Source organism: Schistocerca piceifrons, chromosome 4 (genome assembly GCF_021461385.2).
Source record: "Schistocerca piceifrons isolate TAMUIC-IGC-003096 chromosome 4, iqSchPice1.1, whole genome shotgun sequence".
NCBI classification, from domain to species: Eukaryota; Metazoa; Arthropoda; class Insecta; order Orthoptera; family Acrididae; genus Schistocerca; species Schistocerca piceifrons.
Genome location: NC_060141.1, coordinates 415444563 through 415472559, shown reverse-complemented (window position 1 = coordinate 415472559; position 27997 = coordinate 415444563). Strand labels below are relative to the sequence as shown.

General features: G+C 47.8%; 1 protein-coding gene across 1 annotated transcript in view; it reads left to right on the top strand.

Moving 5' to 3' along the window:
* LOC124794881 (importin-4-like) overlaps positions 1–27997 on the top strand; it is a 128841-nt gene that overhangs the window by 35658 nt on the left and 65186 nt on the right. The window contains exons 4-5 of the mRNA XM_047258574.1: positions 20920–21102; positions 22144–22401. Of these exons, the coding sequence (XP_047114530.1) occupies positions 20920–21102; positions 22144–22401 (441 nt within the window). The remainder of the gene's footprint in view (positions 1–20919; positions 21103–22143; positions 22402–27997) is intronic.

The following is a 27997-nucleotide window of genomic DNA, read 5'->3' as shown; positions in this document are numbered from 1 at the left end:
CAAAGTCGTGCAAAGTCATGTCGCTGAAAGAAGAGTGGCTGGCAGTGACTGAAATCAGGCTCCGTGTCATCAAGCCCACAACTCATCCAGGGAGTACTTCCTTCCAGCCACATCGGCGAAACTAGGTCTTTCTTACTCGTCTTCGCATAGGCCACAGCCCTATTACACGTGGATTCTTACTCCGGCCAGAGGACCCCCCAGTGTGTGGTGCTTGTGGCGTGCAGATCAGTGTGCCACATTTTATTGGACTGCATTTTATTTTCTGACCAGCAGGCTGCAGTGGATTTGTTGGCAGATCTACCATCTCTTTTATGTAATGATAAAACGAATGTGATTAGGATTTTAAAGTTTTGTGAATCGTCCAAGGTTTTTAACAAGATTTTAGGGAGATGTTCTTAATGTGTCAAAGGGTGGCTGGCTTACCCTAGTTTTTTTGTAAGTGGTCAGCCAGTCACATTTGCCTGTGCTCCTCTTTTAGTTCTGTGTTTTGTTTTCTGTGTTTTAATTTCTTGATTAGCTCTCTTTCCTCTTAATTTATTTTAGTGTATGTAATATTGACTGTGTGGTCATTTAGAGTGCATGCATGTACAAGACTTTTAGTACATCTTCACATTCGTTTGTTTTCTTAAGTGTAAGGACACTGACCTCGCCGTTGGGTGCCCATCAGATACACACACACACACACACACACACACACACACACACACACTCTCTCTCTCTCTCTCTCTCTCTCTCTCTCTCTCTCTCTCTCTCTCTCTCTCTCTCTCTCTCCTGTTGCCTGTTGCCATATTACGGTCCCTCCTGATCCAGAGCTCTACTTCATTACCTAACACCTGACTGTGGTCCCCCCAGTTCATATTATTGGGTCTTCTTTTTGACAACAAGCTTACTCTGTTAAACCATGTCACCTGAAGGTTGGCTGCTTGAATAAACTCAATGTTCTTCACTTCCTTGCCCAACCTATTGGGGATGGACACTATCATGGTATCCATTTGGCCACTGGTGCCTTTCACACCAGCCCTGTCGATAGTCTTCAGGTTGATGCTGCAATTCCTTGCCTTTCGATTTGGTGGTTCTAGTTTCTGGTCTCTTATTCAGTCATTGTCCTCCCTTCCTCTGCGCACCTGTCCTGTTCTGTTCTGTTCTATTCTTTTCGCGGCTTCGGGCCTTTGCTCACAAGCTGCCTGCCCTCGAGTGGGTTTACCCATTAGGCTCTGCCTCACTTCTCTCCACCATGATTTCCATCTCTCCTCCTTGTCCTCTTCCCCATTTTCTCTTCCAACAATACCTCCATCTCCTTGGTTAGTTCCTCGGTCCTGGATTTGGTGAGTCTCTTCCTGGGTCCGAAAGCCTCCAAGGTTCAGTGGTGTTCTGTTCTATGTTCCAGACACTCTTACGGGGCTTCGAGGATATCATTGTTTTTCACACTGATGGCTCGAAATCTAATGATCGTGTGGGATATGCCTCAATATCCTCTATTGACACGGAACTCCGTCTCTTGCCTGGCATGTAGGAGTGTTTGCTCTGGAATTGGCCATCTATCAGGCCCTCTGTTTTATTAAGTAGTCATCCAGCACCCGAGTTTTGTTATGTATTGACATCAGGCTATCACACTGTGTTTTTCTCTCCATCCCTTGGTCTCTGCCATCCATGACCCTTTTGCTGATCTTGGTGATGCTATGCTGCTTGTTCAGTCGACTTTCTTCAGGTTACTGGCTAAGCAGGTATCACGGGTAATTAACTAGCTGATCATGTGGCTAGAGGGTTGGCTACCTAACCCCCCCCCCCCCCCCAATCCCCCATTCGCCATGAGCCCTCTGTGGGCAGATTCATAGCTTTACATCAAATCCCTTTGTGATTGGTCGTGGACTGAATTTTGGGAGGCTACTCCCTGCCTAATTTCATGCCATCAAATAGACTCACACCATAAGACATTCTTCCCTCTGCCTCTCCAGGTGGGAATACATTGTCCTCTGCCGTCATCCCCCCAGGGGGATCACGGTCCTTTCGTGAGTACGTGTGTGGCGAGCATGGGGCTCAGAGCTATTGCAGCCTTCCTTCCTTTCCCGGTCTGCATTTCCTTTCCCTTCCTCTCTGCCTGCTCCTCTCCCTCTTGGTGTCCTTGTTTGTTGGCCCAGTCCTGTTGCCTCCTGGTTATGTTGGCTTTGTGATTTGGTTTTGTTGAGCATTCCTTGATCCCTCTCTGGGATTTGACCTCCATTACTAAATTTCTATTCCGTAGTGTGAATCATTTGGGGAAGAGCACCTTACCTAGTGTCTCCAGCATGTGCTTTCCTAGTTCCTTCCATCTCTTCCTTCATGTCGTCGTCTGATGCTAGGATCCATAGCCAGCATGGTAGCCAGCCTGTGTGGAGTCGCTATGTACCATTTTGGTTGAGGCCCGCGAAAACACAGGGATTACACTTCTGGTGCCTGAGCTCTGACCACCTCATGTAAGCCCAGGAGTGGTTGCTTGTCATCCTGGAGCATCGAAACTCTCAGCAATAGCCACTGTGCCAGACGGCCCTTGCTGTGGCTGGGTGGCGCCTGTGGGGAGAGCCCCTGATCGGAGTGGGTGGTATCAGGGCGAATGCTATGCAAATGAAACCCATACAGGTCCAGAACTCTGGCCATTCTTCTACGGCCATCTCTTTGAATGGAAATGATTCTTTTAGTGCTGCTGCTTCTCCTGTCCCTTCGGCCTTCCCTTCCATGACTACTCCCTGGGAGGAGGGTCAGGCTCATTGGTTAGGGACGAAACCTTTCCCCTGCTATCTGGTTTGCACCAGAACTGATGAGGATACTTTCACCAATACCAAACCTTTATTTTTTGTGGAACATATTGAAGACAAGTTTGCCAAAGTGGACTCTCTGAGCAAGAAGCAGTCGGGTTCGTTGTTGATTAAAAACTGCTTCAGCTGCACAGTCTGCAGCTCTTCATGCCTGTAACCATCTTGGCACAATTTCTGTCTCTGTTACCCCCCCACCAGTCTCTGAATATGGTTCAAGGTGTAATTTTTCAGAGACCTCATCCTTCAAACTGATGAGGAATGTAGGGACAATCTAGGACAGCAGGGTGTTCACTTTGTTCAGCATGTTCAGAAGGGCCAGAAGGACAATCACATTGATACTGGTGCCTTTATCCTGGCCTTTGAAGAAGGAAAAGATACAGGAGTATAAGTCCCATGATCGTCTAACCTACACTGAGGCTCATAAGAAGTGTGCAAGTCTTCATCCTGTGTCAATGACATCTAGCTATGTTTTAGTTACGTCTTCACCTCTTCCTCCCCCTTCCTTACCCCAGTCCCACAACCCCTCCTCCCCCCCTCACCTGCAGTTCCCACACCCTCCCCAGCCGGAGAAGTGTCCCACTTCTTTGGCGTCTGCCGGTCAAGGGCATCCCTCCCAGGAACCCCCCTTCTGGCACTTTCCAGGCCAAAGGTCTGCTGCCACACGGCGACCACGAGAACCAGTCTGTGGGCCCCCAGGTCGCCCGCTCTCTTTCTGTTCCAGATCTTGCTGTAGCTGGCTCCTTTTTGCAGGACAGTCCTCCTCAATCTCAATCACAAAAGAAGAAGAAACATAAGTCCCGGGACAAGGAGCCTCTGGTGCTGCCAGAGTTCCTGTCCCCACCTTCGCAACATGACTCCGACCTGCTGTTCATGGATGTCACCCCCTCCTTGTTGGTGACGGATAGTGACCTGGCGGTATGACTGGCTTTAGCCTGTTCACCCCAAATTCAAATTGTTGTCCTGTGGTTATCCAATGGAATTTTAATGGGTATCACTGTCATCTTCCGGACTTCACATCCCTTATTTTGTTTTACTCTGCAGCTTGTGTGGTTCTGCAGGAATCTCATTTTACTTATCATCACTCACCGGCCCTCCGTGGGTTCCGTGCTTTGTCGAAATCGGGTCACCACCTGTGGGCCTCTGGTGAAGTTTGTACGTTGTTCTGTACGGGTGTTGCTAGCACGTGGATTCCTCTTCAAACTAAATTGGAAGCGGTTGCTATTAGGGTCCACCTGGACTCAGGGGGGGTCACAGTTTGCAATCTTTATCTTCCTCCTGACAGGACTCTTACACCTGCTACCTTAACTGCCCTTCTTCAGCAACTTCCTCCTCCCTTCCTCCTCCTCGGGGATTTTAATGCTCATCATCCCTTGTGGGGAAGTGCATTTCCATCTAGTCGGGGTCTTCTCATAGACCAGTTTCTTCTCGTTCACAACTCATGCTTTCTTAATGATGGCTCCCCTACTCATTTCAGTGCCGATCATGGTACCTTTTCTGCCATTGATCTTTCTCTTTCTTTTCGCTCCCTCCTCCCTTCATTACACTGGTCACCACATGATGACTTTTGCGATAGTGACCACTTCCCGTTGATTCTCTCACTCCCTTCCCTCTCCCTGATGGACAGGTTACCTCACTGGTCTTTCCAGCATGCTGATTGGCCTCTATATGCTGCACAGGTCATTTTTTCTCCCTCTTTGTCGGGTTGTATTGATGACTTCCTACGTGACGTGTCTGATGTGATTGTTCGTGCTGCTAGCCGTGCTATCCTGTGCTCATCTGGACCATTTCGCCACCAGCAAGTTCCTTGGTTAGTAAGGCCATTGCCATTTATGATCGTCATCGAGCTTTGCAACACCTTCAGAGGCACCCATCTGTTGCCAATCTTATTACCTTTACACGCCTTCGTGCCAAAGCCTGTTAATTAATCAAATAGAGCAAACGGATATGTTGGGAACACTTTGTGTCTTCCCTCAGTTCTACTGTCCCTATGTCACGGGTATGGGCTGCACTTCCCTCTCTCCAAGGTTGCCATCGACATTCTACCATCCCGGGCCTTCACATCCTGGATGGCCTTTGCACAGACCCATTGATTCTTGCAGAACAACTTATGACCCATTTTGCAACAGCATCAGCATCAACCTCCTATCTGGCTGCTTTCCTTCACCAGAAACAGCGGGCCAAAGCTTCCACCTTATGTTTTACGCCTTGTCAGTCAGAATCTTACAACGAATCTTTTACTAAATGGGAACTTCTTTCTGCACTTTCTTCGTCTCCTCCTGATACGGCCCCTGGCTCACTCCATTCATAGCCAACTGCTTCAACATCTCAGTGCTCCAAAACGGCAACATCTTCTCCAGGTGTTTAACTGTATTTGGCTCCAGGATTACTTCCCTTCTCAATAGAGGGATAGCATCATGGTTTCCTTCCTTAAGCCTGGTAAGAACCCCCTGTTTGTCGAAAGCTATTGGCCAATTAGTCTGACAAACGTTGTTTGCAAGTTACTTGAACAGATGGTAGCCCATAGACTCAATTGGGTCCTCGAATTTTGGGACCTATTGTCCCCTTACCAGTGTGGCTTCAGAGAGGGACGGTCTCTGATCGATCATTTACTTCGCTTGGAATCTGCAGTTTGGCAGGCTTTTTCCCAGTGCCGCCATTTGGTTGCAGTATTTTTCGAACTTCGCAAGGCCTATGACACAGCTTGACACCATCTTTCTTACACTTCATGATTCATGAGTGTGGTATTTGGGGCCCAATCCGATTTTTATCTGCCAGTTCCTGTTCCATCGGTCCTTCAGGGCTCGGGTTGGTACTGTTTTTTGTTCTCCATGGACCCAGGAGAATGGCATCCCACAGGGTTCCATATTGAGTCTACTTCTTTTCCTCATTGCTATAGATTGACTTGTGGCCTCTGCCAGTCCTTTGGTCACCCATGCTCTGTATGTGGTTAGTTTCTGCACTTGGGTTAGTTCCTCTTTGATGGCCTCTGCAGAGTGGCAGCTCCAGGGTGCTATACTGTGTGCCTCTGCATGGACCCTCTCACAAGAGTTTAAAGTGTCTCCTTTAAAATCACGAGTGGTCCACTTCTGTCGCCGTACTACGGTCCACCCCGATACGGAGCTCTACCTTGATGCACAACAATTACCTGTGGTCCCACAGTTTCGTTTCCTGGGTCTTCTTTTCAACTACAAGCTCACTTGGCTGCCTCATATCAGACTTCTGAAGATTGGATGTTTTCGTAAACTCAATGTCCTTTACTTCCTTGCCCACACCTCTTAGAGTGCGGATCCTTCCACTCTTCTCCGCCTCTATCGGGCTTTAGTGCTGTCTCACTTGGACTATGGTTGTCAAGTTTATGGTTCGGCTGCTCCTCCCACACTGCACTGGCTGGATCCAGTCCACCATTGTGGTATCTGTCTGGCCAACGGTGCCTTACCTACTAGCTCTGTTGATAGTCTCCTGGTTGAATTTGGTATCCCCCCCCCCCCCCCTTTTGTTTGGCAGTCCCAGCTTCTGGTTTCTTACGCAATTGCTGTCCATTCCTCTCCCACTCATCCTTCATATTCTATCCTGTTCCCAGACAAAGGACGTCACCCACCTGATTCCCGCCCTCGGACGGGTTTACTGGTTGGCCTCCGCCTTGCGTCTCTTCACTGTGATTCTCAGCTTCCTCCTTTGTCCTGTCTCCCATGTTCCCTCCCCAACATCCCACCCCTTGGTTAGTTCCTCGGCCCCAGATTCGAATGGATCTCAGCCGAGGTCTGAAAGATTCTGTTCCCCGATGGTGTTCCGTTGTTTCTTCTGCCGAATTTTATGGGAGTTTTGGGATGATGATGATGATGTTTACACCGATGGCTCTAAATCTGCTGATCATGTGGGATATGCCTTCATCCTCTGTTGGCATGGAAAATCATCTCCTGCCAACTGCATGTGGGGTGTTTACTGCGGAACTGATGGCAATTTTCCAGGACCTTCATTAAACTGTCCCAACTAAAGTGCTTTTTGTTATGTACGGACTCAGTGAGTGGCCTTCAGGCTATTGTCCAGTGTTTTTCCCGCCATCCCTTGGTCTCAGCCATCCATGGCTATCTCGCTGATCTTCACCATGTTCCTTGTTCCGTTGACTTCCTTTGGGTCCCTGGCCATGTGGGTATCCCAGGTAATGAGCTTGCTGATTGTTTGGCTGGGGGAGCAATCACTTACCCCCCTTCTCTGTAACTCCTCCTGTGGCGGATTTACGGCTTCATATCAAATCCCACTTCACACAGTAATGCGCCAACTCTTGGGAGGCTCCCTCCCTGTCCAATAAACTTTGTGCGATTAAGGTGACACCTGTCCCGTGGCGTTCTTCCTTCTGCCTCTCCCGAAAGGACTCGTCCACCCTGTGTCACCTTCACATCAGCCATACCAGGCTGACCCATTGTTTTTTAATGAGCCACCCCCACTTTGTGGTTGTGGAGCTTTCCAGTCAGTAGCCCACATTTTGGTGGAATGCCCCTTCTTTTGGCTCTGCATACTAAGTACGGACTTCCCCGCACTTTATCTTTAATGTTGGCAGACAATTCCCAGATTGTGAAACTGGTTCTCGGTTTCCTCTGTGAAAGTAGTTTTTATTTTCAGTTCTAAAGTTTTTAATCTCCCTCTGGATTAGGGGCAGGGCGGTGAGGGTTGGGGTGTCTCTCACTGAAAGCTGTGTTCGGAGATTCCCGACTCCCCTCCCTAGCCAATATCCCTTTTACTCTGTTTTTATTGCTTTTCGGATTTCATTCGTCTCCTTTTACAATACACACTTTCATATTCTAGCAGCTGAACGCTTTTGAATAGCAGGTGGTCTTGCCTGTACTGCATCAGAGGTGGGATCTTTCCTGCCTCTAGCATAGCCTTGGGGTTGCCAAATTGCTGACTGCCCTTCTTTTGTTTTCACCATTGACAACACGACTGCACTTTTACGTTTTTTAGCCTTTTACCTTTTATTGTTATGACTCTTCTGATATGTAAATCCGTCCGAATGGACCACCTTTGACACAAGGGGCTGATGACCTTGCTGTTTGGTTCCTTAAACCCCAACCAACCAACCATCTGCAGTCTTTAATTTGTGTAATTTTCCCTGCGTTTTGTCCTTAGCACTAAATATGTTCTCCCACTTTCCTTGTCTCGGGTATTAGCAGAATACCCTTCATGGTGAAGTCTGTCCTACGTTTCCTTCATGGGGGCGGTTTGTACTCTGATAAGTCCTTGAAATTTCCTCTGGAATTAGCCCCTCAGTTAGCATAGGCATTGGTTGTGGAAGCCGTGACTGTGCCTGCACACCAGGTTTTGCCCACCTTTCCCTAAATTTTTCTGGTTTGTTTCCTCTTTTCTTTTTCCCCCTGGGGCCCGGGGATTAGAATAGACCCGAGGTATTTCTGCCTGTTGTAAGAGGTGACTAAAAGGAGTCTCACACCTTTCAGCCTTTAAGTGATGATCCCCTGTAGGGTTTGACCTCCATTTTTCAAAATGTTCCTGAAGAGCAAGCCAATTTGGGAAGGGTGCCTTACATTGTGCATAGTGTCCATAGTGCATTGAGATACTGAGCCCACTTTCTCGTTGTGGCATTGCAGTCCTGCTCATCCTCCATCTCTTGAGCGAGGACACCTTCTGGGCTGCATTTTCCTCCACCCACTATGACGTGTCGTTTTCTGCGCCGACGAGGACCACGGAATTCCTTGCACCTCATATCCAGCACGGTAGCTAGTCCATTGTGGTGAGGCCGCCATGTACCCTGTTGGTTGTAGCCTGCTGACAACACGGGAATCCCTCTGCTGATGGCCTGTACTGTTAACTCCCCACATATGCCAAGGGGTAGATTCCCATCTCCCTGGGGCATCGAGGCTCCCAGTAATGGCCGTCCTGCCAGTTGGGCCTTGCTGAGGCTGGGTGGCACCCGTGGGGAGGGCCCCTGGTTGGAGCAGGTGGCATCAGGGCAGATGAAATGCCATAAAGCATAGTATGTCATCTCTTGCTGGTGGTCTATCTCTTGCAGTCTCTAAGCAGGAACGTCTAATTTCAATGCTAAGAAATGACCCGAAAATGTTCCCCTCCCTGGCCACACCATGGGAGGAACGCCAGGCCAAGGATGGCAGTGAAGCTTATTTGCCCCGGTAACTCGTATGTACAAGAGTTTATTGGAAATCTTTCATGTCCATGAAGCCTCAGTTTTTCGTGGAGCATTTGGAGGACATGTTCGGGGAGGTGGAGGGCTTGTCCAAAATGCGTTCTGGGTCAGTCTTGATAAAAACAGCATCCTCTGCCCAGTCACGGGCATTACTCGCTTGTGACAAGTTGGGGGATGTTTCTGTAACCATCACCCCCCATCAGAGCTTAAATATGGTCCAGGGTATTATATTCCATAGGGACCTCCTTTTGCAGTCTGGCTACGAGCTGCGTGCCAATTTAGAACAGCAAGGCGTTAATTTCGTCTGGTGTGTCCATCGGGGTCCGAGGGATAATCAGGTTGTCACCGGTGCCTTAATCCTGGCGAGGGTGACATATTGTACGAGAAGGTTAAGGTGATGGTCTACCGCTGTGACATCAAGCCATACATCCCTCCCCCGATGCGGTGCTTTAAATGCTGGAAGTTCGGCCATATGTCTTCCCACTGTACTTCCAGTGTCACATGTTGAGATTGTGGATGCCCATCACATCCCAATACTCCATGTGCCCCACCTCCCATCTGTATCAACTGTGGAGAGCATCATTCACTTTGCTTGGCAGACTGCAGGCTTTTCCAGAAAGAGGGGAAGATCATGGAATATGATACTGGACTGACTGACCTACACTGAGTCTAAGAGGAAATTTGAGCACCTGAGTCCTATGGCTATGACCACCTCGTATGCCGCTGCTATGAGAACTGTTGTCGCCCCGTCAGTTCCACACATTCCTGTCGCCTCTCTGAACCAGAAGATTGCACCTGCCCCTTTGATGGGCACTTCCCTCCGTGTTGCTCCCACACCACCTGCTTCAGGAGTGATACCCCCCAACCATTGGGGATATCAATCCCCACTTCTGAACTTGAGAATCATAAGTCTGCTTCAGCTCCTCTCGCTAGGAAGAGGTCCCTTGGGTCACTCCCTTCCCAGGTTTCTGCGAGTGGGAAAGAAGATACCCACCAGTGGCTGAAGAGCCCAAAAGCAGCTGGTCTTAGGGCTTCATGCTCATCCTCCCCCCCTCAAATTGGGCCTAAACGCCTGATGGGTTGTACAAGTTACGCCCATGGCACCAGAAATCCAGCACGGTAGCCAGCCCCTTGTGGTGGGGTCGTCATGTACCCTCTAGGTTGTAGCCCCCTGACAACACAGGGATCGTACTGCCGATACCTGAGCTGCACCCTCCCCACGTTGGCCAAGGAGTAGATGCCCGTCTCCTTGGGCATCAGGACTCCCGGCAACAGTCATCCTGCCAGGTGGCCCTTGCTGAGGCTGGGTGGCGCTCGTGGGGAGAGCCCCTGGTCGGAGTGGGTGGTATCGGGGCGGACGTTTCGCAGATGAAACGTCAACACGTATCAGGTCGCTCTGCAGCCAAGTCTTTCAAAAGGAAAGGTACTGTCTCTGATTCTGGTTCTCCTGCCCTTTCCCCCTTGGCCACTCCCTGGGAGGAGGGACAGGCCCGCCGGCTTGGGGCGAAGTACTTCTCCCGCTATTTGGTCTGTTCTCGAACCGATGGGGGGACGTTCGCCACCTCCAAGCCCATGTTCTTTGTTCAGCACATTGAGGACATCTTCGGGGAAATCAAGGCTCTCAGTAAGATGCGTTCGGGGTCCGTTCTTATAAAGACCACCTCCGCCACACAATCGGCAGCGCTCCAGGCGTGCGACCGCCTAGGGGACATCCCAGTGTCCATTGTCCCGCATCTGGCACTAAATAGGACGCAGGGGGTTATTTTTCATCGGGACCTCCTGCTGCAATCTGATGAAGAGCTCAGGGCCAACCTGGAGCGCCGAGGCGTTTATTTCGTCCGGCGAGTCCAGCGCGGCCCCAAAGACCGTCGCATCGACACAGAGGACTTTATCCTCGCCTTCGAGGGGGACGTTCTCCCGGAGAAGGTAAAGGTGATGTGCTACCGGTGCGACGTGCGACCTTACATCCCGCCTCCTATTCGCTGTTTTCGGTGTTTGCGCTTTGGGCACATGTCATCACGGTGTGAGGCTGAGCCCCTTTGTGGCGATTGTGGACGTCCTCTTCGTGAGGAACATACATGCACCCCACCACCTTGGTGCGTTAATTGTCCTGGCATCCACTCGCCTAGATCCTCAGACTGCCCCGTATATCAGAAGGAGAAGAAGATACAAGAACTCAGAACTTTGGATCGTCTCTCTTATTCTGAGGCCAGGAAGAAGTATGACCGCCTCCATCCTGTGCCGTTGACCACTTCGTTTGCCTCAGTTGTGTCCACTCCTTCCGCGGTATCCTCACCCCTATCCTGTCCCCCCTCTGCCTCCTTCCCCCATCCAGGGTCTCTGCCTCCGTCTCCCAAATCCCTCCCTTCCAAATCCTCCTCCCCCGTGGCCCCCGTCCCCTCTGCCCCAGGGGCCACCCTTCCTCCTCCCCCCCCCCCCCCCCCCCCCGCCTCCCCGCCGCCTGAGAAGCGATCCTCTTCTCAGGCGTCCATCGGGGAAACGTTCTGGACCCTAGCTTCCGAGGTCCGGCATTCCAAAACGGACCCCGCGCATGAGGACCTTCTTCGGGTCCAGCCCACCATCCCTGTGCCTCCTCGGACTTCCAAGAAGAAGTCTCTATCCCCCTCTCCACCCCGGCGCGTTTTGTCTGACACTCCATCCGTGAGTCGCTGCTCCCGGCCATCCTCAGTTTCGCCAGGACGCTCTGCTGCCAGGCGCTCAGCTGGCCTCTCGTCGGCAAATGATGCTGCCCCTCCTACACAACCAGGGACAGCGGCCGCAGCTGGCGACGACTCGATGGAACAGGATCCGCCTCCCGCCGGTTGTAGCGTTGTTTCCTCGAAACCTGGCCCTCTGCGGCCGTCGACGTGACCAGCTCTTCCCCCGTCTCATTCCCCCTCTTTTTTGACTAGCAATGGCCTTGTTACATTGGAACATAAGAGGTATTCGATCTAATCGGGAGGAATTACAACTGCTCCTCCGCCTGCACTGTCTGCTCGTCCTTGGTCTCCAGGAAACCAAGTTGCGTCCGACTGACCGTATTGCCTTTACCCACTATACCTCGGAGCGGTATGACCTCACCCCTGTGGACGGTATCCCAGCTCATGGTGGGGTCATGTTGCTCGTTCGGGACGATGTCTATTACCATCCCATCCCATTGACCACCCCACTCCAAGCAATAGCTGTCCGTATTACTCTTTCTGCTTTTCCTTTTTCAGTTTGTACCATCTACACTCCATCGTCATCCGCTGTTAGTCGGGCTGACATGATGCACCTGATTGTTCAGCTTCCCCCGCCGTTTTTATTGTTTGGCGACTTCAATGCCCATCATCCCCTTTGGGGCTCTCCTGCATCCTGTCAAAGAGGCTCACTCTTAGCGGATGTCTTCAACCATCTCAATCTTGTCTGCCTCAATACTGGCGCCCCAACTTTCCTCTCGGACTCTACTCATACCTACTCCCACTTGGACCTCTCGATCTGTTCTACCACTCTTGCCTGTCGGTTCAAGTGGTATGTCCTTTCTGACACCTATTCGAGCGACCACTTCCCCTGTGTCATTCGTCTCCTGCACCACACCCCATCCCCACGTCCTTCGAGCTGGAACATACCGAAAGCTGACTGGGGACTTTACTCCTCCCTGGCGACCTTTCCGGACCACGATTTTCTCAGTTGTGACAGTCAGGTCGAATACCTCACGGCTGTTATCATCAATGCTGCCGAACGTTCCATTCCTCGTACTACCTCTTCTTCACGTCGCGTTTCCGTCCCCTGGTGGAACGAGGCTTGTAGAGACGCTATCCGTGCTCGACGACGTGCTTTACGCACCTTTCGCCGCCATCCTACGTTGGCAAATTGTATTGGATACAAACGACTCAGAGCGCAATGCCGTAGAGTCATCAAAGACAGCAAAAAGCTTGTTGGGCCTCTTTCACCAGCTCCTTTAACAGTTTTACTCCCTCTTTTGTCGTATAGGGTGGCCTGCGTCGGGTGTCGGGCATTAAGGCCCACTCCTCGGTACCTGGCCTGACTTCAGGTAATGAGGTCCTCGTTGATCCTGTGGCTGTCTCCAACGCCTTCGGCCGGTTTTTCGTGGAGGTTTCAAGCTCCGCCCATTACCACCCTGCCTTCCTTCCCAGGAAAGAGGCAGAAGAGGCTCGGCGACCTTCCTTCCACTTGCTGAATCTGGAAACTTATAATGCCCCCTTTACTATGCGGGAACTCGAACGTGAGCTTGCACTGTCCCGGTCCTCTGCTCCGGGGCCAGATGCCATTCACGTTCAGATGCTGGCACACCTTTCTCCGGCGGGCAAAAGCTTCCTTCTTCGTACCTACAATCGCGTCTGGACCGAAGGTCAGGTCCCCATGCGTTGGCGTGACGCCGTCGTTGTTCCCATACCCAAACCCGGGAAGGATAGACACCTTCCTTCTAGTTACCGTCCCATTTCTCTTACAAGCTGTGTCTGTAAGGTGATGGAGCGCATGGTTCATGCTCGGTTAGTTTGGATTCTTGAATCTCGACGGCTCCTTACCAATGTCCAATGCGGCTTTCGTCGCCACCGCTCTGCTGTTGACCACCTTGTGACCTTGTCGACATTCATCATGAACAACTTTTTGCGAAGGCGCCAAACGGTAGCCGTGTTCTTCGATTTGGAGAAGGCTTATGATACCTGTTGGAGAGGAGGTATCCTCCGCACTATGCACAGGTGGGGCCAACGCGGTCGCCTGCCCCTTTTTATTGATTCCTTTTTAACGGATCGAAAGTTTAGGGTACGTGTGGGTTCCGTATTGTCAGACGTCTTCCTCCAGGAGAATGGAGTGCCTCAGGGCTCCGTCTTGAGCGTAGCCCTTTTTGCCATCGCGATCAATCCAATTATGGATTGCATTCCACCTAATGTCTCAGGCTCTCTCTTTGTCGATTACTTTGCGATCTACTGCAGTGCCCAGAGAACATGCCTCCTGGAGCGCTGCCTTCAGCGTTGTCTAGACAGCCTATACTCATGGAGCGTGGCAAATGGCTTCCGGTTCTCTGAAGAGAAGACGGTTTGTATCAGCTTTTGGTGATATAAAGCGTTCCTTCCGCCATCCTTACATCTCGGTCCCGTTGTTCTCCCATTCGTGGAAACAACTAAGTTTCTAGGGCTCATGTTGGACAGGAAACTGTGTTGGTCTCCGCATGTCTCTTACTTGGCGGCCTGTTGTACATGTTCTCTTAAAGTCCTCAGAGTTCTTGGTGGTTCATCTTGGGGAGCGGATCGCACTGTCCTGCTTCGCTTGTATCGGTCCATAGTCCGATCGAAGCTGGATTATGGGAGCTTCGTCTACTCGTCTGCTCGGCCATCCCTCTTACGCCGTCTCAACTCCATCCACCATCGGGGGTTACGTCTTGCGATCGGAGCCTTCTACGTCGAGAGTCTTTATGCTGAAGCTGCCGGATTACCATTGACCTACCGGCGCGACGTACTGCTGTGTCGGTATGCCTGCTGGCTGTTGTCTATGCCTGACCACCCCTCTTACCAGTCCTCCTTCGCCGATTCTCTCGACCGTCAGTACGGGTTGTATGCGTCTGCCCTGCTGCCCCCCGGAGTCCGCTTCCGTCGCCTGCTTCGACAATTGGATTTTGCCCTCCCTACCACCTTCAGAGAGGGGGAGAGCCCAACACCACCTTGGCTCCAGGCTCCGGTTCATATTTATCTCGACCTCAGCTCACTCCCGAAGGAGGGTACTCCGGCTGCAGTGCATTGCTCACAGTTTGTCGAACTTCGTGCTCGACTTGCCGGTCACACCTTTATTTACACCGATGGCTCCAAAACTGACGATGGTGTCGGCTGTGCCTTTGTCGTCGGGGCTGCCACCTTTAAATACCAGCTCCTTGACCAATGTTCCAGCTTTACGGCCGAGCTTTTTGCTCTCCATCAGGCCGTTCAGTATGCTCGCCGCCACCGCCATTCATCGTATGTACTCTGCTCTGACTCACTCAGTGCTCTTCAGAGCCTTGGAGCTCCCTATCCGGTCCATCCCTTGGTTCAACGGATACAGCAGTCCCTCCATTCTTTCGTTGATAGTGGTTCTCCTGTCAGCTTTCTGTGGGTTCCCGGACATGTAGGAGTGCCTGGGAATGAGGCTGCAGATGCTGCAGCCAAGGCTGCAGTCCTCCTGCCTCGGCCAGCCTCCCATTGTGTCCCGTCATCTGACGTTCGTGGGGATGTTTGTAAGAGTCTTGTGTCATTGTAGTGGGATGCTTGGTCATCCCTCCAAGGAAACAAGCTCCGGCAGTAAAACCGCTCCCAACTGCTTGGACAACCTCCTCCCGACCATCTCGGCGAGAGGAGGTCCTTCTGACCAGGTTGCGGATTGGGCATTGCCGGTTTAGCCACCGCTACCTGCTCTCCAGTGACCCAGCCCCGCAGTGCCCTTGTGGCCAGGCATTAACAGTGCGCCACGTTTTATTGTCGTGTCCTCGCTTTAGTCAATCTCGTGTTGTCCTGTCCCTGCCATCAACTTTACCGGAAATTTTAGCTGATGACGCTCGAGCAGCTGCTCGTGTTCTGCGTTTTATAACTTTGACTGGCTTCTCCAAAGACATCTAACTTTTTACTTACTTTATCTGCATCTTTGTACAGACTTTCTGGTGTCCCCCCTCCCCTTGAGTTTTACTAGATTCCATGTGCTCTAACACTTGTGACTGGGCGCTAATGACCTCAGTAGTTGAGCGCCCTTAAACGCCACCAAAAAAAAAAAAAAAAAAAAAAAAACGCTCATCCTCAGCCCTGGAGACTGAATCAGTGAACTCCTCCTAGCCAGGAAACTCAAGGAGCAGCGAGACAAATCCAGAAAGGAGGTCCCCAAGATGAAGGGATTTGCAGACACCCACACCACAGCTACCGACAAGCTCTGCGTCTGTGGATGAGGTGGAGATTCTGGCGTCCGCTGAGGACCTGGATCTCACCAGACCCTCAGACACAATGGATATAGACTGCTCAGGCAAAAAGTCAGTGGCAGCAGATGACCCTGAGGCGTAAACTGCCTCACTGAATGTTCCATGCCTTCCCAGTCTCACGATGTCATCCTCCAGTGGAATTGTGGTGGTTTTATCCACCGCCTGGCTGAGCTAAGGCAACTGTTAAGCTTTACACCTGCTTTCTGCATTGCACTCCAGGAAACGTGGTTCCCGGCAATGTGGACCCCTACCCTCTGCAGCTATAAAGGATACTAGAGGACAGTAGAGATTATAATGGAGTGTCAGGTGTAGTTTGCGTTTATGCCCTACAGTCAGTCTATAGTGAAACTGTGCCGCTTCAAACACCTCTTCAAGCTGTGGCTCTCAGAATAAGGATGACACAGGAAATAACTGTCTGAAATGTTTATCTTCCTCCAGATGATGCATTATCCCTGAATGTTTTAACTGCACTGATTTATAAACTCCCTAAACCTTTCCTACTTTTGAGATGCCTTGTGGGGTGGCACCGTGCTTCCTGGCAGGGGCAGAGATGTCGAAATTTTACTGTCTCAGTTCGACCTCTGCCTCTTAGATACTGGGGCTGCCACACATGGTAGCAACTCAGCCATTGATTTATCAATTTGCAGTCCAGGACTTCTCCCATCTATCCACTGGAGAGCACATGACGACTTGTGTGGTAGTGAGCACTTCCCCATAATTCTGTCACTGCCCCAGCGTCAGGCCCATGGACTCCTGCCCAGATGGGTTCCTGTCACTGTTGAATCTCCCCCACATGGTAACATCGATGTGATGGTTGAGCGGATGACAAGAATTGTTTCTGTGGCAGAAAATGCGATCCCTCGCTCTTCAGGGTTCCCCCAGGAAGGAAGACAGCCACTTTGTGGTCGCTGGTAGTTGCTGAAGCAATTGAGTAGTGTCAACGAGTTCTACAGCGGCATAAGCAACCTCTTTCCCTGGAGCACCTCAGAGCCTTTAAATGGCTCTCTGCCCGCGTTCATCAATTTACCAATCGATAGAAGCAGGAGTGTTGGGAGAGACATGTCTCGAGCATTGGGTGCCATACGTCACCTTCCCAAGTATGGGCAAAGATCAAATGTGTTTTCGGGTATCAGACCCCAACAGGTGTTCCTGATGTTGACATAAATGGTGTGTTATCTACTGACACAAACACGATTGCTGAGCATTATGTTCGAGCCTCTGCCTCAGAGAATTACCCCCAGCCTTTTGTACTCTCAAACGGCGGCTGGAAGGGAAAGTCCTCCCATTTACTACAATCCACAGTGAATCCTATAACATCCCATTTACAGAGTGGGAGCTCCTCAGTGCCCTTGCACATAGTTCAGACACAGCTCCCGGGCCAGATCGGATCCACCATCAGATGATTAAACATCTCTCATCTGACTACAAGCAACGTCTCCTTGTCCTCTTCAACTGGATCTGGTGCGATGGTGTCGTCCCATCGCAGTGGCGGGAGAGCACCATCATTCCGGTGCTCAGACCCAGTAAAAACCCGCTTGATGTGGATAGCTATCAGCCTATCAGCCTCATCAACATTCTTTGTAAGCTGCTTTAACTTATGGTGTGTCAGCAGTTAGGTTGGGTCCTGGAGTTGCGTGGCCTACTGGCTCCACGTCAGGGCGGTTTTTGCCAGGGTTGCTCTACTACTAATAATCTCACGTGCCTCAAGTCTGCCAGCTGAACAGCCTTTTCCAGACGCCAATACCTGGTTGCCGTCTTTTTTATTTTTTTATTTATGAAAAGCATATGACATGACCTGGCGACATCATATCATTCGCGCATTGTACAAGTGGGGTATCCAAGGCTCACTCCTAATTTTTATCCACAATTTACTGTCACTTCTTACTTTCCATGTCCAAGTTGGTGCCTCCTATAGTCCCCCCCCCCCCTCCTCCTCCACCATATGCAGGAGAATGGGGTCCTGCACAGGGCTCTGTATTGAATGTCTCTCTCTTTAGTGGCTGTTAAGTCTAGCAGCAGCTATAGGGCTGTTCGTCTCACCCTCTCCGTATGCAGACGTCTTCTGCATTTCGTACTGGTGGTGTTGAACACTGTAGTGAAGACATATCGATTCTTAGGATTGGTTTTAGACTCCCGATTGAGTTTGCTTCCTCACCTTCGTCAGTGTAAGTGGAAGTGCTGGCAGCACCTCAATGCCCTCCGCTGCCTGAGCAGCACCAACTGGGGTGCAGATCACTCTACACTGCTGCAGCTCCACAGAGCCCTTGTTCAATCCCACTTTGACTATGAGAGTCTGGTTTATGGTTCGGCGGTGCCCTCAGCATTGCCTTTATTCGGCCAAGTACACCACTGTGGTGTTTGCCAAGTGGTAGGAGCTTTTAGGATGAGTCCAGTGACCAGTGTCCTTGTGGAGGCCAGTCCCTCCATTGCAGGTTAGGTGCACGCAACTGCTGGCCAGTTCGTAGCTCTCCTGCGCATCTGAAATTGTCTCCATTTCCCACCCATGGTGGTTCATCTCCCGCATTGGCGGCCCAGGTCAGGGCTTCTGATTGCAGGTTGTGGCTGATCCCTTCTTTCCGAACTGGAGTCCTTGCCTTCACCACCTGTACTTGAGGTCCATTCACATACACCTCCACGCTGTACACCTAGGCTGTGGCGTTGCCTGGACCTTTCGCATGGCCCTAAGGACTCGGTTAAGCCTGCGGCTCTCCAGTTTCACTTCCTCTAGATTCTTGATATGTACAGAGTCCATGAAGTGATTTACAGCAATGGCTGATGGTCACGTTGGCTTCGCATATGTCCATGGAGGACATTTTGAACAGCATTCCTTGCCCGATGGCTGCAGTGTTTTCACTGCAGAGCTGGTGGCTATATCTCGTGCTCTTAAGCACATCTGTTCATGCCCTGGGTAGTCATTTCTTCTGTGTACTGGCTCCTTGAGCAGCCTACAAGCTTTTGACTAGTGTTGCCTCGTCATCCTTTGGTTGCAACCATCCAGGACTCCATCTATGCCCTGAAACTGTCCAGTTGTTCAGTGGTGTTTGTCTGGACCCCAGGTCACATCGGGATCCCAAGCAACGAACTTGACAGGCTGGCCAAACAGGCTACACAGAAACCACTAATGGAGATCGGCTTCTCTGCAACTGACTTGCATTCAGTACTATGCCACAAGGTTTTGCAGCTTTGGGAGACAAAATGGCATAACCTCAGCATGCACAACAAACTGCATTCCATTAAGGAGACTTAAGAATGTGTGGCAGTCCTCCATGCGGGCCTTTCGCAGGGATTCTGTAATTCTCTGCCGGCTCTGCATTGGCCTCGCTTGGATGACACACAGCTACCTCCTGTGCCGTGATGACCCACCTCAGTGTCAGTGCGGTGCCTGGCTGACAATGGCCCATATCTTGGTGAGCTGTCCTTCTTTGTCTGCTCTGTAATGGACTCTTCAGTTACTGAACTCATTGCCATTAATTTTAGCTGACAACGCCTTATCGATTAGTTTCACGTTTTATGTGTGTCGGGTTTCATCATTCTATATAAGTTTTCACGTATGTTCTTTGTCCCTTTTGTGTTCTGCACTCTAATGCTTTTAGTGTGGATGTTCTAAAGTGTCGCAGAGTGGTGGGCTTTTCCCTTTTATTCTCGTGGTTGGCCAGCCACGGTCTTTGCTGTCTTGTTTTTTACCCCTTCTACCTGTTTCTTGCTTCTCTCTTGTGGTTTTCTTTTCCTGCTTAGTCCACAGTAGTGTTGGTTGTCCTTCTGTCGTTCATCTGGTTCTTCCTTTCTCCTGTTGTTGTGCTGTATGTCTCCTTTCTTTCCTTCTTTTCCTTGTGCAATTATTTTACAGCGAACAAGGGACCAATGACTTTGCAGTTTGGTCCCTTCCCCCCCCCCCCCCCCTATTTTAAACAAACCAACCAACCAACCAACCTACCTACCTACCTACCTCCCTACCTTTTCTTTTGTCTACAGTTAGCATAGGCATTGGTTATGGAGGCCTTGACTGTGCATGCACACTAGGTTCTGCCCGTCTTTTCCCTACATCTTTTCCGTACATTTTTCTGGTCTGTTGTGCTGTTTTGTTACCCATTTTCTTATGTCTGCTTCCCCTGGTGTTGTCCCATTGTATTGTGGCGTGGTGTCATGTGGTATTGGTGTTGGGACAGTTCAGTGGCAGTGCTAGTGCCCCATCATGTGCAGTGCTTGTGAGGCACTCTTGCTCTTCATACTTCCCCCTCCTGTTCTTTCCTCTTTATGCTGCTCTAACTTACCTTTTCCTTCTGTGTTTGCATGTTGACTGGACTGTGCTGCTAATGTTTCTCTCTTGATTTGTCATCCTAGATCATGGGAGTGGTGACCTCACTGTTTGGTCCCTTTCCCCCCAAATTAACCAGCCATCCTTTATTCCTGACCTAACCCCTTTGCTGCTAACCGCGTACATATTTAGTTTAAGGGAAGGAAACCTTGATGTTTCCCTACAAAATAACACTAAACCCAGCTCCGTATTTTCTTTCAATATATTTATGTGAATTTTTAAAGTTGTAAAAGCCATTTTTAAACACTCTGTACAAGACCAGGATAATACTAAGTGCCAACTGGTGTGCTCTGAAATTGTTTTTTGGTGGCTTAGGAGTACAAGGATTGGATGTGATGGCCTGGGAAATCTGCTTTTGAACTAGGCTGGTGGAGTAATTACATGAGTGAAGACTGAGGTGAGAATGGTGGTGTATTGCTGAAAAGATAATGCATCCAAACAAATAAGCTTGCCATAAAGTCTGCATTTTCATTGGACAATATAAAAAGAATGATAGGAGTAATTTATTCATTGTGTTTCCTATACTTTCCTGTGTTTTCCACCTTCCCACATTTTATGCTTTTTTTAGGACAGTTCACTGAAAAGTGTAAAAAAGGGGGTTTTACTGCACATAAAATTCTTCAGCGAACCTTAACCAGTGTCTCAAGAATGGTACTGACTTCTACTTTATTGTAGTTTAAGAAGAGACAAGATTACTGCTAATGTCTCTTACCTTTTTCAGCTTGGGATGTACACCCTCAGTGTTATCACGGAAATCTCTGCGGACCAATTTCTTAACCATGGAAGACACCTGGCCTTCTTAATTATGAATATGATGAACAATGAAGATTTGGGGTCTCAAGTTGTCTATTACACACTTTTGACAATGATTCATGTTTTGCCAATTTTTGAAGGTGATGTTGAAGTAAGTGAATTTATTTATTTATTTATTTTCTTTATATAATTTAAGACCTGGTTAAGTTAGGTTACCATTTAAGATTCTGTCTTTAAACATGAATAGAGCCTTTCGTCCCTATCCAGTGTTAAGTTACTACTTTTTGTCTTCAGCAAATGTGCCTTATTTCAGCAAATTTTTCCTTGCAGAGTACTTTCCTTTTTTCTTCTTGCAATTTTCTAAAAGCTACAGATTCCACTGCTTGCAAAACATTTAATAAACACCTTTCAAAACTTCAGAAAGCACCTGTTGTATAGAGAAGTTTGATGTAATACCAAGGTATACACATACTAAAGTCAAGAGATCACGTCTACATCCGTACTCTGCAAACCACTGCAAAATGTGTGACAAGATACTTCCCATTGTACCAGATACTAAGTTTTTCTTTTAGATGTGCATATGTAGCACAGAAAGTGACTTCTTCCATGCATCTGTGTGTGCAGTAATTAATGTAATCTTGTCTTTGTGGTCCTTGCAGAAATGATACAAAGAGGGCTGTGGTATACTTCTGGTTGCTTCATTTAATACTAGTTGCTGGAACTTTGTAAGTAGTCTTTCATGGAACAGTAGACATTAAACTTCAAACAACTACTAGTTTAGGTATTTCAGAACTCCCATGAAACTCTCCAATTAGTTAAACAAACCAATGATCATCCATGCTTCAAATATCCCCTATTAGTCTGAGTATGGGTCTCACATACTTCAGCAGCATTATAAGATGGATTGCATGAGTGTTTTGTTGACAGTTTCCTTTGTAGGCTCATTGTATTTTGCCAGTTTCCAACCAATGAATTGAAGTCTGCCACCTGCTCTGCCTATGACTGAGCCAAAGTGCTAATTTCGGTTTGTATTCCTGCAAACTTCTGACATTTGATTAGAAGGAAGAGGATGTAGGAAAGTAATTTGTCAAGTAGAAATGCATTGAAAAGCAAGAACTGTTCCTTTTTCTCTCGCAGGAAGTTGTCCTCTTTGTCACATGTACATAGACACTATGATTTCTTTTCTTTTCAGATGATGGGTACTTACCAAAAACTCATGCCAAGAATTCTGCAATCCGTTGAAGTCTTTGCGCGTACTGATGAGAACAAGGCTTGTGAGGTTATGGAGCTATTTGATTTATTAACAGAGACTGCAATAACAGCAATTATTCCATTTATTAAACCACTTGTTGAAATGTGTCTTAACTTCTCCTGCAATCAGGAGTTGGACGTTACATTGCGTGTCAAAGCAATCAACTTAATAGGATGGATAACAAGATTAAAGAAGAAGGTAAGTAAGTTGCTTATTGCTTAGAAATAACATTTGAGCTGTGTTTCTACTTTTAATTATGTACACTTTTAAACTACTATTAACTATTAGTCAGAATGGCAAAACTTATAAATACTTAAAATAAAGCAGGTATATAGTGAAGTAAACTAGTCACAGCAGTTATACTTTCCGAAACTCATATGTAAATAATGCCGTTAAACAGTAGCAAGATATCAGTAACTCAATTCTCCAATGAGGAGAACTGTGTAATTATTAATCTGGGAGAAGTGGACCCCTGATGACCATTTATTCAATCACATACTAATTGTTGCAGAATGTACTAGGTGCTTGACCGTCGCTGAGTCACTCAGCAGCAGTATGTGCAGTGTTTCAAAAAGTGGAGCTGATAAAAATAATGTAATGGACCAGGACAGTAAAAGTGAAATTTCAGAACTGAAGCTGGGAGACAGGATGGAGTTACATCTGGATAGCTGTTAGTAACAGCATGGCTCACAAGAGGCAAAGTTATGGGTGCTAGTCCTGCTTGGGCACACTGTTTTAATCTGCTGGAAGTTTCAAAACTTTGTGTGATCAGTCTCTGTCATTTAGACTTGTGTCTACAGGGTGACAGGTAACTGCGGCACCAGAGCCGAGCGTTAGCGAAAAAGCCGATGCAGCAGATGACACGGAAAATGGCATGTTCAGCGAATAGCAGCCTGGATGCTAGTAGCAAGTAGACTATGTGGTCTATTGTGTATGTGTCGCGCATGTAGTTTTCGTTGTCATGTTAAATCTTCGAGGTGTTGTGAAAGTGTGAAGGTTTTCTCCTTCTTGAACTAGGACAGCACCATCAGAAATATGATGATCCAGAAAAGATACACATGTTCAGAGTGTGGAAAAAGCTATAGCTGTAACAAGACTCTCAGGAAACAGGTATATCCAGGAAAGTTAAATGATATCGCTCCAAAATTAAAAGTGCAAAAGTTTTATAAATATTTGTGTACTTTGTGGCAAACACTTCAACCATGAGTGCAATGTAATGTGCCACAAAAGAAAGGAACATGGATTGGAAAATAGTTTCATGAAAGTGAAATGCCTATCGTGCGAAATTTCAATTCTTTTGAAGAAAAACTATTATGATCACTTGTCAATGAAACATGCTGTGTCAATAGCATCTGAAGAGACTGAATTTGCATCTTTCCAGGAATTCAGTGAGTGGAAGAAGCAGACTGAGAGAAAAACGTTGTCACTTTACATAAAAAATTGTGGGTCGTATCGTACTTCGGACAATGTCACTCGGCATTCCTTTGTATGCCATCATTCAGGACAATATGTATCTAAGAGTAAAGGTATTCGCTGCATGAAAATCCAAGGCACTAACAAAATAGGAGGTGTATATCCTTACAGGATTGAAGTAACCAAAGCTGGAGATCGTAGCTGCAAAGTAAAATTCGTGGTTACTCATGTGGGTCATCAAAATGGTGTTGGACATTTAGATTTGACAGAAGAAAGAAACACGTTAGCCGTTGACATCGCAAACCAGGTACCATTGCAAGCGATACTTGACAAAGTGAGACAGTTTATCTGATTCCATGCTAGACCGTATCTATCTACTGACAAAAAAAGATTTATACAACATTGAGCAGTGTAATAATTTACGTTCCGAGGTCATGAGACATAAAGATGATGGCATCAGTGTAGAAGTGTGGGTAAACAAAATCAATGCTAGTGATAATCTCAAACCACAAGATACAAGCAGCCAAAGTCATCCTCTCCTGAGAAGTGAAGACTTTCTCCTCAACATCATGAACAATGGTCAATGTGAAATTCTGAAGAAGTACGGCAGTGACCGTATTTGCATCGATGGAACTCATGGAATTAACAGTTACGGTTTAGAGTTAATTACACTTCTTGCACTTGATGACATGAGACAAGGTTTTCCTTGTGCTTTTCTTATCTCAAACAGGTCTGATCAAGATGTGCTGTCATCGTTTTTTAATGAAATAAAGACTAAAGTAGGAAAAGTATGTCCTCAAATGTTCATGTCAGATTTAGTGAGTCTTTTTATAATGCTTGGCTTTCGAAAATGGAAGAACCTGTGAGAAGACTTTATTGCTCGTGGCATACTGACAGGGCATGGAGGAAAAATATATGTATTACAATCAAATCAAAGGAAAGACAGGCAGAAACTTTTAAGCTAGTGAGGAGTTTAATGCAGGAAGGAGAAGTCATAACATTTGAGCACGTATTTCCTTTAGCTCTGGAGTGCCTGGTTTCAGATCCTGCAACAGCTGAGTTTGGGTTCTACCTCCAAGAACATTAGGCCCTATGCTAAAAGCAGCAGGTGCTGAGCATATTGTTAGTGTGTCAACAGTGGTATCAATACAAACATGCATATTGAAAGGATACATCGAACAATACATATATTTGCGTGGTAAACATGTAAAACGACTTAACAGATCCATTCATTCATTAATGAGCTTCGTCAGGGACAAATTACATGACAGGCTTATTATTCTGACCAAGAGAAAACTGACGAACTCCAGGATATTCGCTCAAAGCATGACTTAAGTACTGAGGTGGTTTAGAAATGCGTAGTTGAAGAAGGAAAAGGTTGGCTTGTACCATCTACTTCTGAGGTGGGTGTCATTTTGTACAACAAAATGTGCAAGACTGCAGCTGTAAATTGATTTTTATTGACTGTCAGGCCTGCATACATCAGTATACATGCTTGTGCTTAGATTCGAGTATCAGATGGAACACGTGTAAACATATTCACTCTGTTTGCCTATACAAAACAAGAGTCATCCAGTTCAGTGAACGTCAGTAATGTTAATGATGATGAGGATATATTACATATTTATGAAGAAGGGGGATCAGTAGCAAGTGAAAAAGAAAGTATATTGGTCGAACTCAGCAGAGGAAATATTGAATCTTCAGCAAATTTTCTCTTCATTTTCTCATTCTCCTGAGTTAAATCTGAAGTGATTGACACAATATCTTCTCCAGGGCAACAGGAAGTTTTAAAACACCACGTCAAGCTTGAAAGCTACATTAGATGCTGTTGACTCCAATAAAGGAATTGGCCCCTTCATCAAGAAGGGAACAAAATATACAGCGTCAGAGATGGTTGTTCTCTACAAAGAAGAGGAGGAAAATAGTGCACCATTTCGAGAAACAAAGTATAGCTGAGGCACAAGACATCACTGTTTCTCTATTACAAGACAGTCAATAGATATTGACGTTCATACAGTGAAAATTTACCTTACCTAATTCCTTTGTTTGTGACGTTTCTTAGTATTTTGCAGTTCACATCGTAATTATGCTGTTGCTATTAAACTTTAGTTATTGGCATAAGAATGACTATGATCCCTTATTAAATATGAAGAAATTAATTTAAATCATTGTGACTGCCTCTTCTAAGGTGTAGAATTTTTTGTTTTTGTTATAGCTTGAATAAAACAACTTCGTGGTTGATAGTATGCAGAAGTTGGCGAGAAGGAGAAGGAATGTGTTGCTGGCTTGCAGCCAGCTACAGTTCGCAAGGTTATGCATATATCTACAAAACAGGCAGTGCAGCAAACACTTTAAATATTTAACTTCATACTCTAAAAACAAAGATGATGTGACTTACCAAAGAAAGCGCTGGCAGGTCGATAGACACACAAACAAACACAAACATACACAAGCATACACAAACACACACATAAAATTCTAGCTTTCACAACAAATGGTTGCTTCGTCAGGAAAGAGGGAAGGAGAGGGAAAGACGAAAGGAAGTGGGTTTTATGGGAGAGGGTAAGGAGTCATTCCAATCCTGGGAGCGGAAAGACTTACCTTAGGGGGAAAAAGGGACGGGTATACACTCTCGCTCTGCGCGCGCGCGCACACACGCACACACACACACACACACACACACACACACACACACACACACACACACACACACAAGCAGACATATTTAAAGACAAAGAGTTTGGGCAGAGATGTCAGTCGAGGCGGAAGTGCAGAGGCAAAGATGATGTTGAATGACAGGTGAAGTATGAGTGGCGGCAACTTGAAATTAGCGGAGATTGAGGCCTGGTGGGTAATGGGAAAGAGGATATATTGAAGAGCAAGTTCACATCTCCGGAGTTCAGATAGGTTGGTGTTGGTGGGAAGTATCCAGATAACCCGGACGGTGTAACACTGTGCCAAGATGTGCTGGCTGTGCACCAAGGCATGTTTAGCCACAGGGTGATCCTCATTACCAACAAACACTGTCTGCCTGTGTCCATTCATGCGAATGGACAGTTTGTTGCTGGTTCTTCCCACATAGAATGCATCACAGTGTAGGCAGGTCAGTTGGCAAATCACGTGGGTGCTTTCACATGTGGCTCTGCCTTTGATCGTGTACACTTTCCGGGTTACAGGACTGGAGTAGGTGGTGGTGGTGGGAGGGTGCATTGGACAGGTTTTACACTGGGGGCGGTAAAACCTGTCCCATGCACCTTCCCACCACCACCTACTCCAGTCCTGTAACCCGGAAGGTGTACACGATCAAAGGCATGGGACAGGTTTTACCGCCCCCGGTGTAAAACCTGTCCCATGCACCCTCCCTCCACCACCTACTCCAGTCCTGTAACCCGGAAGGTGTACACGATCAAAGGCAGAGCCACATGTGAAAGCACCCACGTGATTTACCAACTGACCTGCCTACACTGTGATGCATTCTATGTGGGAATGACCAGCAACAAACTGTCCATTCGCATGAATGGACACAGGCGGACAGTGTTTGTTGGTAATGAGGATCACCCTGTGGCTAAACATGCCTTGGTGCACGGCCAGCACATCTTGGCACAGTGTTACACTGTCCGGGTTATCTGGATACTTCCCACCAACACCAACCTATCCGAACTCCGGAGATGGGAACTTGCTCTTCAATATATCCTCTCTTCCCATTACCCACCAGGCCTCAATCTCCGCCAATTTCAAGTTGCCGCCTCTCATACCTCACCTGTCATTCAACAACATCTTTGTCTCTGCACTTCCGCCTCGACTGACATCTCTGCCCAAACTCTTTGCCTTTGAATATGTCTGCTTGTGTCTGTATATGTGTGGATGGATATGTGTGTGTGCGCGAGTGTATACCCGTCCTTTTTTCCCCCTAAGGTAAGTCTTTCCGCTCCCGGGATTGGACCGACTCCTTACCCTCTCCCTTAAAACCCACTTCCTTTCGTCTTTCCCTCTCCTTCCCTCTTTCCTGACGAAGCAACCGTTTGTTGCGAAAGGTAGAATTTTGTGTGTATGTTTGTGTTTGTTTGTGTGTCTATCGACCTGCCAGCGCTTTTGTTTGGTAAGTCACATCATCTTTGTTTTTAGATATATTTTTCCCACGTGGAATGTTTCCCTCTATTATATTAACTTCATACTCTATGATATTTATTAGTTTATGCCATCTGTCCCTTGCTCAATTAACTCATATGCTGGTGTTTTCCCCATGATTGACGTCCTGGATTGTTAGTGTCATTTTGCCACAGGTTTGCATACCTGAAACTACAAGTGTGTGCGTGCGTGCGTGCGTGCGTGCGTGCGTGCGTGCGTGCGTGCGTGCGTGCGTGCGTGCGTGCGTGCGCTC